General features: G+C 42.2%; 1 protein-coding gene across 1 annotated transcript in view; it reads right to left on the reverse strand.

Moving 5' to 3' along the window:
• Nucleotides 1-10,580, reverse strand: part of GPAT3 (glycerol-3-phosphate acyltransferase 3) — a 64,749-nt gene extending 54,169 nt beyond the window's left edge. The window contains 2 exon segments of the mRNA XM_020988348.2: nt 4,310-4,376; nt 10,128-10,580. Coding sequence (XP_020844007.2) covers nt 4,310-4,376; nt 10,128-10,268 — 208 coding nt within the window. The 5' untranslated portion in view covers nt 10,269-10,580.
• Nucleotides 10,581-14,508: the final 3,928 nt, after the last annotated feature.

Consider the following 14,508-nt stretch of genomic DNA (forward strand, 5'->3'; position numbering starts at 1 on the left):
AGTAAAATAAAGCTAACAATGGATAAGAGAAATGTCAGTATCGGATAATAGTGTCAGATAACTGTCAGATAACAAATCTGAAAGCTCAGCCTATGGAAGTATTAAGGCTTAATAAAACACAGGAAAACAATAAAAATATCACCCAGGTTTTAGCCGTACAGAAACAACAGAAAGAGAACAGAAGAAACACTAAACTTAGAATCCAGAGTGTTGGGATGAAACATTGACTATCACACTGACTAGCCTGCAAGATGATTTAAGGACAAATTACTTAAGTGCTCAGCCTCAGTTTTCCTCACCTGTAAAATGTAAATATTTGCACACACCTAGTATATGAGATTCTGGCTAGGAAGCATGTTGGAAACTTTAAAACAACAAAAAGCTGAATTCTAGTTATCCCTTCCACATGGCAGGTTTTAGGAATACAGTGCTTCCATGATCTGGAAAATCCGCATAAAATTTTTTGGCTCTCCCTTCATACCAAAGAAGTAATCTGAATTGTTATGGTATTAAAAGATAAAACATGCTGATATCATACACATATTTTACACATTTCTGAGTCTAGCCTTCGCATGTCATCTGCAGATTCCACAAAACTCCCCCAAAATGCTCATTTAATTTCTTATGCTGACCTGCAATATATCAAAACCATGATGGAGAAAGCTGCGATGTGCAAGAGATAACTGTATTACTACAGACAGAAATACAGTCACATAGGACCCACAATTTCCCTGTTTTTAGAAGTCAAGAAAAACTACTTCAAAAGTTAGTTGTGATGTATATGTAACCCCCCATTAAAAAGTCAGAATATTTCTAAACTCTCTACGTCTCATTTTTTTCATCTGTCATATGAGGGGGGTGGTCTGGACGATCCCACTATTTCATCTCATCTCTCCTCCTCAGCACACTATAAAAACCATCAGCATTCAAACCCAAAGGTAATAACAACAGAAGGCTGGGGCCTTTGGCCCGTCTGTGACCACAGCAGAAGCCCAAATGATCCCTGGCAGCGTCTCAGTAGCACTGCTCTGAATTCCAGAAGATTATACAAGTCAAGTATGTGTGCTAAGCGTGGTAATTTCAACACCCCTGCCCCCCCATCAGACTAAGATTCTGACACAACTACTCCTGAGTTTAGTACACAGTTAGCTGCTTGCTACCACAACCCAGACGGTGAGAATAACAGCTGGCTAGTTGTCAATATCAACCACCCTGAGTTAAAGGGCAGATGATTGTTAATTAAGTAAAAGAGGCATAAGTTATTTCTCTGCAGATAAAACTCCCAGTTTCACAGGGGTGAAAAAAATCACAAAGAACCCTGCTCAATAAAATCAAACAAATCTTTTTGCATTAACACTTGGCCATAGGGAAATGACCAACAAAATAGAAACAATGTAAGTTTCTCCTGTCTAGTCCTGCTAGCTAATTATAGGAAGTGTTCATCAAGCCTTGAATAGCTGGGTGTATTCCCAATACTCACAGCCACTCGGCTAAAACCTGGCAAGCTGTGGATCTTCCTAACCTACCTTACTTGAAGTAACTTGTTTTAAAGTCAGCTTCACGGCACACTTCACTGTTTTAAAATCTCTTGTTACAGGACCTAAGAAACCTCCAGAGGCCTCGGGACGGAAAAGGCTGTCCACATCCAAAGAAAGAACTGCGGAAGTCGAATCGCTATCACTTGTTTTTACCTTCTGTTGAGCTTTGTTTCACCTTTATGATGGTCTCTCCTATTGGTTTTAATTTTTACTTACAACTTCACTAATGTGAAAATATGTTTAATGGAAATGGAAATGGAAAGCCTACATCAGATTGTGCACCGTCTTGGGGAGGGTGGGGAGGAGGAAGGCGGAGAAAATTTTCAACTCAAAAGCATATGGAAGTGATTGTTGATAAATCAAAATAAATTAATAAAATTAAAACAAAAAAAATCTCTTGTTACTTTCCCCAAACTAACTTAGGATTTCGGAGCTTGAAATGTATCAGTGGAACCTATGGAAAGCCTTGAGTAACAAGAGAAAACAATCACAGGAATTATATTCAGGGTAAGAGATGTAAAGGAAATTTTGGAGCAAAATAAGCCTGGAAACATTAAGCCTGGTACTTCCATGCCAATACAGGGCTGCATGTATTTGATGCATTTTAACTCATTAAAGTTAATATTTTAGAATATTGTGCTAGCATCAATTTTTTTAAGATTCCCTATTCATAATACTTAGAACTTCCTAGGGAATAAGATTCTTGCTCTTATTACTGCTACCTGACATGGGAAAATACAGGGTCTCAAAAATCACTACATCAAAAACAGAGTGACAATGTTCATTTTCTATTTAAACAATGAGAAAGGGGGCAGTTAGGTGGCGCAGTGAATACAACACCAGCCCTGGAGTCAGGAAGACCTGAGTTCAAATCCGGCCTTACCCACATAATACTTCCTGACTGTGTGACTCTGGGCAAGTCAGTTAACCCCAACTGCCTCACTAAAGAAGCAGAAGAAGCAGAAGCAGAAGAAGCAGAAGCAGAAGAAGAAGCAGAAGAAGAAGAAGAAGAAGCAGAAGAAGAAGCAGAAGAAGCAGAAACAATCAAAATAAACATTAAAACAGAGTGCATATTTGAACCTATTATTAGTATAAAATATTCAATCCAGGTAGGCATTGGTGATAGATATTTAGGCATTTTGTGCAAGGGATCTGAGTTTCCTACAACAATTTAAATTTAGCTATGCTCAGATTTTTTGAACAGCAAGTTCATGTAATCCACTTCAGACTGGATACTGAAGGTATGTTAAATTCACCTACTCTATGTAAGACACTATACTAAAATATATCTACATACACACACATATATCTACATTTTAAGACATTGTACTAAGTTACTAGGGTTGGAAAAATGAAAAACACCAAAATCTCTAATCTCAGGGAATATACTCTCCATTACTGGGAATAGGATATATACAAATAAATAAGATAAAAGAGGATGTGATAAGTCAGGGGAAAGGTAAAGATCCAAACAAAAGTTCTTGGGAAACTAAGAGTACAGAAAGCTGAGGCAATCAGAGAAAGTTTCATGAAGGAGGTGATACTTGGCTGAGTAGGACCTTGCAAAAAAAAAAAAAGTATCCTCAATAGATAGAAATGCAGAAGGAGAACTCTTCAGAAATGAACATGCATGGCAAGGAAGAAGGGAGGTGTAGAAGACAAAGCGGACAGTGGAAGGAACATGCAACCTAGTGTTCATAAAGGGTAGCAGTCCAGGATGCCATCAAAAAAAGTAAGATGAAACCACACTGTGTCAGACTAAGGAGTGTGCATTTTTATCCTAGAATCAGGGAGTAGCAGAGTGACATACTCACTTTTTTTTTTTGGTCTTTGCATTTCCAGCACCTAAAGTAGCATCATTCATTCCTTCATTCATTCGTTCAACAAACAATAATTAAGCATGAGTCAGGTGCTACACCAGATTTGCAAAAGCAAATTAAAAAGGAAATAGTTTAGACTTTCAAAGAGCTTTCACTTCACTGAGGGAAGATAAGACAGAGAAAGATAAGTAAATATATCGTGGGCATTAAATCAATGTTTGCTGAGTTAATTAGGAAGATTAACTTGGAAACTATTTGAAGGGCAGAAGGGATTAAAGGCAAGCAGACTGATTTCCTTTCCATAAAATATATATGACACATGGCATTTTAAGCCATAAGTCAGGGGGGAAATGGTTTCATCATCGTCTCTGCAAGGTACCTGAAAACTACATCTTTTAAAGATCAAAATGCTAAATCTAGTGATCCCTTTCAATCTCTGTATGTCCCCAAGTGATTATAACCCTCTACAGAGCCTTTTTTTTAACAAGCTCTAAAAATTCTTTCTTTGAGGGGAAAAGTAAATTCATACATACGATGACCAATCATATCAAAGATACCAGTAATCCATAGCATATGTGGGGCTGGTTAGTTCTGTGAATTTTGTCAGAGCAAACTGATATTGACCCATTCATAGCTCTGATTCCCTGGCAGGCTAGCAAGCTCTACATTCTGCTTCCTAGCTATCTCATGAATACAGGCCCCTTGTCACAAGATGAACCAGTGGGATCACAGGGATAAGTTAAGCACTTATCACCCCTACAATCAACAAACTTAGGGTGCAGTCCCACTGGGAGGTGCTATCATCTTTATGTACAACAAACAAAATTATGAACAAAATGGCAAAAAACAAAATAACATCACATCTATACAATGCAAACATAGATTCTTTTTCACCAGACTAGACTCTTGAGTAAATTGTAGTGAAAATAAAAGCAATAATAATACTCTTACCACCAGAAGCTGACATTTTAAGTACTGATTCCTTTCGAGATTCTTTCTCAATCCTTAACGTGGCCCACTGTTCAAAAAAAAAAAGTTTTAAGTGTATATTTTCTCATTAAAGCAATTACAATACTTAAAGTATACCTGGATTTTTCTTTAAAAGTATGACAAACCATCACATTCACTAAAAGGATCCCACCACAAGAGGCAGCTTTGAAAAGAGTACTACCTAGACTATAAGTTAGTAGGGGTGCTTTGCAAGGTAGTGAGCTCCCCAACACTGGAGGTCTTAAAAGTAGCAGATTTACAACAAACTGTGGAGTTTCAGCAGGGTAGCAGAAGGTACTCCCGTTCAAGGATGGGTTTGACTAGGTACCAAATCTGAGATTCTACAATTGTGTTTTTCGCACTACAGAGGGGGACCAACTGTGTGATAAAAAATAAAGTTGCTTAAAAAAAAAGTTGGGAAACAGGCAATTAAAGATTTTAAAATTTTAGAGGAAACTGTTGGAATCACATAGCCAAAGGATCACTTACTTGCCTACTTTTTCCAGTAGTTTCCTATGAAATCCCAGCTCCACCACTACTTGGCAGTACCCTCATTTGTAAAACAAGGGAACTGAATTGGATTACCTAGAACACGCCTCTTACATCTGACATTACAGAATTCTAAAGATGTACAAGGAAGCATTTTATGATCATTAGGACCATGAACACCAACTGGATGGCAGTGGCTATGCACTGAAAGTGAACTACATGTTTTCTTAAAGTCTGTAGTTACTCGTGATGATGACTATTTTACAATCTCCATAGTGGGGAGTTATAATCTCATTTCGATAACTACCATTATGGAAACCAATTGTGCCGGAGTCAGCAATGGAGAGTCAATTGTTAAATTTTCTTTATTTAAAAACAAATTATTCTCCCAATGCACCCCTCTTTCTCACCCCTACATTCTTTTCTTGGAGATCATCCCAACATAATCAACTCACAGTCCTGATCCCTAACCGCCCTAATCATGATAAAGTTCTTTGGAGCTACATGCATCATCTTCCCATGACCGAGTTGCTTCTGATTAAAGTTTGCCTTTTTCCCCCCACCATTTCTCTTGGTCTTCTGCTTGGAAGTCCTCTATTTCATTAAATATCCATTCCTGTCCCCGCCTCCCCCGCCAAGTTTTGCTGGGTAGGTTATTCTTCGTTGTAATTCAAATTCCTTTGCCCTCTAGAATATCACATTCTAAGCCCCTCTACTCCTTTAACACGAAAGCTGCCAAATCTTGTGTGATTTCGAGATTTTGACTGTGGCCCCCACAATACTTGAATTATTTCTTTCTGGCTGCTTGAAATATTTTTCTTTGACCTGGGAACTCTGGAATTTGATTATAATATTCCTGAGAGTTTTAATTTTTTTGATCTCTTTCAGGAGGTGACTGGTGGAACCTTTCTATTTCATCTTCTGGATCTAAGATATTGGGCAAGTTTTCCTTTGTAATTTCTTGAAATATGATGTGTAGACGTTGTTTTTGATCATGATTTTCAGACTATCCAATAATTCTTGAATTAGCTCTGCTTGATCTATTTTCCAGGTCAGTTGCTTTTCCAATGAGCTATTTTACATTTTCTTCTATTTCTTTTTTTACTTTTGACTTTGTTTTGTTTCTTGAAGTCTCATGCAATCACTAGCTTCCACTTGTCCAATTCTAATTTTTAAGGAATTATTTTCTTCAGTGAGCTTTTGTACCTCTTTTTCCATCTGGCCAATTCTGTTTTTTAAAGAATTCTCTTTTTCAGTGAATTTTTGTGCCCCTTTTAATCAAGCTGTTAATTCTCCTTTCCTAATTTGCTTATATCACTATTATTACTCTCCCAAATTTTCCTCTATCACTCATCTTTTCTTTCACACTTCCAGGAATTCTTGCTGGCCTTAGGTCCAATTAGCATTTTTCTTTAAGGTTTTGCTTGTAGCTGTTTTCACACTCTTGTCTTCTAAGCTTATGTCTTGGTCCCCCTACCACCACAGTAGCTTTTTAGAGTCAAGTTCTTTCTTTGTTTGTTTTTTACTCTTTTCCCCAGACTATCTCTTCTTTGAGCTTTATGTTAAAGTTGGACTCCTTTCACCTTGGGGTGGGGAGGCACAGTCCCAAGCTTTAGGCTTTGTTGTGCTGCTGTTTTCAGAGTTAGTTTGGGGGAGGGTGAGGACGGGGATGAGGGAGAAGTGTCTAAGTTTTCAGTGCTTCCAAGGTGATATAAGCCTGGGAGAGGTATGGTCACTGGTCTCCTGATCTGTACTCTGGTCTTTACTCAGAAAGGGCTTCTGTTCTGCAACCACAAGCACTAGAGCTCCTCTTACCCCTGAAACTAGGATCAGGGTTTCTGCTCCCTTGTGACTGACCACAAGCGTTACTCTCCAGACTGGAACTGTGACCCAGAACAGCTTATGGGCAATAGAGTTGCCAATCAGTGCCAGCAACACCCAGTGCCTGGAAAGGGTCCCCTGTAATCTTTCTGACTAGTTGTTCAATCCCCTTAACGACTCTGGGCCGAGAGCTCTCAAAGTTGCTGCCGTAGCTGCTGTGACCACCTTGAAGACCCATCACTAGAGAAGTTACATCCAGCCCAGTGTCACAAACCTCTCCTGCAGACCTCCTAAGTTATCTCGGGCTGGAAAAAACATTTTCCTCTGACCTTTTGTTGGCTCTGCTGCTCCAAGATCTGATTTGAGGTGTCATTTTAAAGTTGTTTGGAGGACAATATTGAGAAAGTTCATCTGGGTCCTGGCCTATACTCCACCATCTTGGCTCCCAAGTTCCTTAAATTTTTAACGCAACCATTTACACTTCAGAAATCAGCAAATGCCACAAATCAGGGCAGTTAGGTGGTACTGTAGATACCACACCTGTATAGTGCCAGGCCTGAAATAGAGAAGACCTGAGTTCAAATCCAGCCTCAGACACTTACTAACTGTATGATCCTGGGCAAGTCACTTAACCCTGTTTGCCTCAGTTTCCTCATCTATAAAATGAGTTAGAAAAGGAAATGGCAAACCAGTATCTTTGCCAAGAAAACTCCAAAAATGACTTGTGAAGAATCGTTCATGCCTGAAAATGACTAAAGAAAAACAAAACAAATCAGGACTTGATTTATTTTTCTGTTGATTATCTAGACTTCAGAAAATGATGGGGAAAATAAAATCACTTGAAAATGTGTCATGGTCCAAAAAGCCAGTTGTTAAATACTGACCAACACACTCTGTCTAAAACCCTCCCTAAAGTGTCATGGCATAAAGAGAAGCTTCTATCATTATTAATGGATTAGAAGAGGCTACAAGAAAGTGAAATTTCTAAAAGAAGTGACACAATCTTTAAGTACATCCAAAAAAAAAATACAGGCCATACTACAACTTAGACATATCAGGAATATTATAGCTAAATATTTTGAACCAAACATTTAAGAATGTGCCACCTACACTTGAGTGTTCCATAAATCTTCAGTACTTCAATAAGAAAATTGATTATGCTATCAAAGGTCAACCTTCAATTATTTCATTGTTTTTGCCTGCTCTGCCAAGTAAAGACAGCTTAATTCAAATTATCATGACTACCAGAAAAAAAGAACTCCAAAACGTGTCCCAGTGAAGTTAAGCTGAACAGAGGATTAAAATATTTCATGATTAGAGAAAATCACATGCATTGTAGTTGTTAACAAGTTAGTTATAGGAACCAATCTGAGGATATTTTCTTTTTTAGAACTTTTTTTTTGGTCCAGACCTGCGCTTTTATAGTTATGGAGTGCCCTAGAAACAGCAACATCTTTCACTGATGCAGCTCAGCAATTACTTGCTAATGGCCTTCATCATTTTAATCAATGAGATGAAGCCCAAACACCTTTTATTTTCTTTAAAGATACTGGTTTAGGACTGAGAACTAACCCTCCTGGAAAGCTCTACTGAAAGACCCATCACAGATGTTTGCATAGTTCACAAGAGAATTCAGAATCACAAAGGAAGATGCTTGCTTACCTGCAATCCTATCCCAGCAGGGTTTCCAAACCAAGCCCTGATCTCTACCTTGTCACTGGACCCAGATGGCTCCAGAGGAGATAGTTAGGCTAGTGATTTTGCACAGCCTTCCCTTGATTAAATCCAATTCACTTGCATGTCATGGCATCACTTCTCTTTTTGAGGTTTGTCCTATTTTTCCTGCCACACACTTTCAAAATAATTTTTGGGGGAGTAAAGTGTCTCATAACAAAGCATGACACTGTTTTAAACTCTTTTAATTATTCAGCAGCATAGCACCAAATCAATATTTAGGTTATTATGTATACCTAGATCAATGTATTTAATTGTTTCGCTTATTAAAATTCATAGCATTTAACTAAATGGAAACTTGAGGAATGATTTATTTTTTGAGGGGTTGGGAACTCAATTATTATGTCCCTTTCTATTAAAATTACAGTTAGTCTTACTCAAATTATAGCTGCCATCTACCAGCTATAGCAGAACTGAACACAGTGTTTTGATTTCACCATCTTCAGTCAGCCTGCTTTCAAATTTTTGGAAAAACCTAACGCATTTAATAAAAATGCTAGAATCCACATAGCTCTTTACAACTGAAAGTAGCCTGATCCAGATGTCCAAATCAAAAACCCTATGTTTTCTTTAGTTCTGCTATAGAAGGTCATGACAACTTATGAGCAAGCTACCAGGACATCTTGGTGATAAAACAACAGGGTGCAAAAAGGAAGCAAGTAGAAATATTGAGTTGTTCTATATATTGGGCTATTCAAGCCCAAAAGTTCCCCTGAAGCTACAGAGCAAAGGGGAAAAAAAGCCTCACATAGATTTTAGGTTTTAGACAATCATCTGCAACAAAATAAATTAAATTTCCAAACCAAAAAAAAGTTTGATTTTTCCCTAATCAATCTTTTCCCCCTAATCAATATTACTAGAAACTCGGAAGGGAGAGGAAGAAAATGAAGTGGGGGAGGGAGGAAAATCAATTCACGTTAATTTGATTCTTTCCGTCACCAGGGCACTCAGAGAAATAAGCAGTACATTTACACCTGAGACAAATGTGGATGCCACTCTATCGCGGTATATATACCACCTACTCTATTTTCTTGGGCAATACTTAGCGGCTAAGTCTTAGCCTACCCTCTTCTCAAGATAATCCTCGTACTCACGGGTATAGAAAGATACATAAGATACAAATGGAAAGAAAAAACAATGGGAAAAATCAAACCCACACACAGTGACACAGAAATACTGGAGTAGGTCTGGGAGAGGATGGGTCAGGATGAGTATTAAGGCTGGACAAACTTAGGAATGGGGTGAAGGGGGAAGATGGCAAACAGGGATGATCGATGGTCATTAAACTCTGATTTAAGGGGTCCTTCTACAGCTCGAGTGACGTGGGGCTGTAAGGGCTGGAGCACCCGAGGAAGCTGCTAGGAAGTGGGGAGCAGGTGACTGCGGCTTGCGTGGGACCGATCGCGGAATCAGCGACCAGCAGGTCAGTCTCGGACGAGTTTTGCAGGAAGGAAAAGGAGGGAGCGGGCTAGCCAGGGGGACTTGGAGCAGGCCAGGTGACTGCGAGTCGGTGCCTGGCGGTCACTTGCGGGTCAGTGCGCCAGCGGCCAGGGGCACTCGTGGGGAAGGACCACGAGGTCCTTCAGGGGTCACCTCTGGGAAGGCAAAGGGAGGGGAAGCCCCGGGCCCCGGCGCCGCCGGCTCTGCCCTGCCCGGGCCGCCCGGCCGCTGCTGAATCATAGTGGCGGCCAGAGATCCGGCCCCCGGCCCCCGCAGGGGTCCCGCACGCACTCACCTCCAGGGTCTTCACCAGGATCTTGATGTACGTCTCGGAGATGCCCAGAGACACGCCGAACGCCGAGGGCAGGAGGATGAGGCTCAGCACCAGCGCCAGCCAGGTGCCCAGCACCTGCACGGCCAGCTCGGCGCCCTCCATGCCTCGGCCCGGCCCGGGGGCGGCGGGCACTCCCCGCGGCCACCGGCCCGAGCGAGCGAACGAGGCGCGGACGGCGTCAGAGCGCGGTGATCTCCTGCCTCGAGGCGCGGACGGCGTCCGAGCGCGGTGATCCCCTGCCTCCGCCTCCGAGGCGTCCTCGTCCTGCCCTCCTTCCGGACAGCAGCAGCTGGGCGGCCCAAGCCCCAGGGCGCAGGAGGCAACAGCCACGTGCCGGCGCGCCCTCCACTCGGCCAATTACCGCCTGGTGGGCTACTGGGGTTCCCGGGCCTCCGGCCAGAAGTCCCTGCGGGTGGCGGGGGCGGCCCGGGAGAGCCCCGCCCCCGACCCGCCCCGGCCCCTCCCGCGCCCTCCTCCCGCCCGGGAGCCTCGCCCAACTCCCGGAGGGCACCCTCCCAGGCCAGCCGCTCTGTTCCCTTCCCTGGGAGACCCGGTCACTGCAATAAGCGAGAGACGGACTGCAATGCGCAGGGACGCACGTCCCTGCTTACTAATCCGACCCGGGGCCGGCGGGGATTCCCATCAACACCCACCCCGGCCATTTAGCCTAAACCCACAGGATTCCAAGCGGTGAGTCTGGCGAGCTCCGAGCCGGAGCTGCAAGCGCTAGCACTCCACCCAGAGGCTAGACCTAGGAGGAAAGACTTGAACCCAGGTCCTCGGAGGCTGGCGGGAAGGGGCGCCCTCCACTTAGCCTCCCTCTAGATACCGGCTGGAGAATCGCCGGCTCAGCCTCATTACTCACCCAGCCCCAGGCTCCTGATCCTCCCGAGACGCTTTAGGCGGCTCGGGACGAAAGGCAAACAGTGTTTCCCCTGCAGTCCTGATCGCTCCCAGCGCTGCCCTGGGGAGCAAGGAATGCCCATAGCCAGGGAAGAAAGTAAAATATGGCCGGAAAACTCCATGGAGGGATGGAATACACGGTCAGCTCGGGACAGAGGCAGGCTTTAACATTTAAGGAAAGTTTCCGATCGGGGTATGCAGGGGGTTTGGAGAAGAGAGAGACGCCCCGAAGACTAGAAATATATTTATGTCTCACAAGTAAGTCTTTTCCAAAGCTAAAGTAACAAGTTTCTCTTGTCATTGAAGTTATAAATGAAGTTTCCGAACAAGGAGAACTTAGACAACTAAACGTATGGTGAAATTTCCAAGATATAATTAAAATAGACACATAAAATGTAATGCTGTAATGAAATGCTTCTTAGAAGAAAACAGTTGTTGAAACCTGTGGAAAGTCTCTGCTTGGAGATTGTTTATAACAAAAGGCTCACACCATACAACGGCAGGCCATACTTTATGTGGGTGGGGAGCCTTCGTTCCATTTAATGTGGGGAGCTTCCCCTTTCAATATGCAATTTAGAGTCATGGAGTTGTTTGGGGGTTACTAGCAGCAAGGCACAGCAGATAGAATGCTGGGACTGGAGTCAGGAAGGTGTGAGCTCAAATCTTCCCTCAGATTCTTGACAGCTGAGTGACCATAGGTAAGTCACTTCACTTATGAATTTATTCATCTTTAAAATGAGGAGTTGGACTGCCGGGCCTCAAAATCTATGATCCTAAGTTGTGTCTTGCCCAGAGTCACTAATATATCAAGGGCACAACTAGAACTCAGGTTTTCCTGACTTAGAGTCCATCGCTCTATCTACTATGCCTCTTTACCTCTCATCCCAACTATTTCAGTCTATTCAGTATTTAGCATATTCAGACTATTTCAGGACTGAAATATGGAGCCTCTGTTGATAGGTCTCCCTGCCTCATGCCTCTGGCTATTTCACCGAATTCTCCAGACAGCCGCCAAAGTGATTTTCCTAAAATGCAGATCTGACGCTATGACACACTTCTTTGCTTTGGAACTTTGACCAGGTCCCCTGTTCGCTTGTGAATGACCACCAGTGCTCCTCTCCACCCTGGAACTGTGATCCAGAGCTTCATGTGGGCAATAGAATTGCCAATCAGAACCCAGCTATACCCAGTATTAGCAAAGGGTCCCCTATAATCTCTTTCTAACCAGTTGTCAGAACTCCTTACCCTCTGGGCTGGGAGCTCCTCCTCTCCTAGCTGCTGCTGCTGTCCTCACTCCTGTGTTTAGGCTTCGGACAGGCCTCTACCACAGTGTTGTAGACTTCTCTTGCCAGCCTCTTAAGTTTTCTTAAGCCATAATGTCTCACCCCAACCTTTTGCTAGCTCTGCCAATCCAAAATTTGATTTGAGGTATCATTTTAAAGTTGTTTAGAGAGGAATATTGGGGGAGTTCAGCTGAGTGGCTGCCTATAATCACCATCTTGGCCCCACCTCCATTGCACCCATATTGGAAGATATGCTCACACTTGATAAAAGTTGCCAGAGCTTAATATCTACCAACGCAGTCTTCAAATGTTACATTTACTGGGCTCAATCCCAGAGGCAGGATCGGTGCTTTCGTGTAGCAGGTAGGGGTGTATTTTTGAGTAGCTATCTGTGCAAGCCACCAGATGGCAGTCAAAGCTTGCTACATAAGTTCACTGCACCACATGTGTGCAAACAGTATTCTATATCCTGGCCTTCAGAACATGTGAAGGAAGGACAGCAGTCCCTGCATCCCCTAGTCTTTCCATCTTATTGGGTCTTACCAGGTTTCTATCTCAAATCTAGACATAACTATATTGCAATAATAATTCAAGCTTTGCTTGGCTTATTTTTCCCATCCTAATCAGCCCCTCCAGCTCTTTTCCCCTTTCAATACAACCCAGAGAATTCAATCAAAATGAATTGTATTTGACCCAAAAAAAAATGTATTACAGAAGGGAAACAAAGGACAGTTTTTAAAACTCTAGTTGGTTTTTATAAGAGGGGAAGGAAGAAAGGAAGAAAATTTTGGAACTCAAAATCTTGTAAATACTAAAAAAATTTTCTTAATATGTAACTGGGGAAAAAACAAAATGCTATTTAAAATTTCAAAAAAGAAAGGAAAAAAACTAGTTGGAGTAACCCCAGCCAAACTGAGTTGGCCCCTGCCTCCTTCACTTCTGCTACATGAACCCTCATTGCTTTTGAAAGGATTGGGACAGTGTACAATTCAAAGATTTTGGGAAAGAAGTGCTTTCAAGAATCCCCTATATCAAGTCATAGAGAAGACGAAATTTCTCCCCCTCTCTTCCCCACCCTTTTGTGACTATGTCTTAAACTCTTAGCCTGCCCTTTAGGTAAGCCTCTATTGAATGCCTTCTGGGAATGGCCAGCTTCCTTTCTCTTTGTCTTCCCATCATAGCTATGGCCCAGAATTCCCAGTAAGGAAAGGCTGAAAGCTTCAAATATGAAAGAGGTGATGGAAATGCTGCCTCTGATTTCTATAAAATATGTCTCAGAGATAAGGACCTTTTTTTTTGTACAAGACCTCTTGGGGAAACTGAAAATCATTTTAGCACAAATTAAGTTTAGAATGTCTTACCCTATATACCATAATATGCCGATAATGGATATGTGACCTGAGTACAAAAGGTCACATCCTTTCTTTTTTAAAAATAGAAGAGAAAGGAAGGGATTCTGTCCAAGATGGCTGCCTGAACAGAGGCACACCTGCACCGCACACCTGCTCCCCCCAGAATATGAAACATCCATCAGATTACAGAGGTCCAGAACTCTAAGGGAGAAACTCTCGGACAATAGCAAAGAGGGTCGCGTACAAAGCCAGTACCAACCTTCCTGAAAGGCTTTGTGTGGTGGTAGCAAGAGCAGAGGGCTCTCATCAGAAAGCCCCAGGATGGTCAGGAAGTCCCAGGATGGAGATCATGAAAGCCCTGAGGAGTCAGCCATAAGGGAGATACAGGTATGCTCAGAGTGGAACAACCCTGGAGTTTCTAGGTCCTGTCCTGAAATAATAGAGAGGGCTCTGAAGATCCAGTGCTCTGAACCTCAGAGATCCTTCGAGCCTAATCCCAGGATATGAAGATCAGCACAAGAACAGAAGACCCAGAATAAGCCACCACCACCTACCCACCCACCAAAGTGCAAGAAGTGACAGATCTTGGCCCTAATGTAAAACTCTAATTCAGAAATTCAGGCTGAAAAGTATTAAAAATTATTGTAGATCTTGAGATACTCAAACAGAAGAAAATAATTCCATAATGACTACAAGCAGAGATTCAAAGGAAAACCATGGCTATTATACAAGTACTACATGACTATCTAGAAGAAATTAATCAAATGATTAAAAACATTAAATAAAAGCTCTGGAGGAAGGAAT

The sequence above is a fragment of the Phascolarctos cinereus genome, unplaced genomic scaffold, assembly GCF_003287225.1.
Source record: "Phascolarctos cinereus isolate Bilbo 61053 unplaced genomic scaffold, phaCin_HiC Scaffold_9;HRSCAF=440, whole genome shotgun sequence".
NCBI lineage: Eukaryota > Metazoa > Chordata > Mammalia > Diprotodontia > Phascolarctidae > Phascolarctos > Phascolarctos cinereus.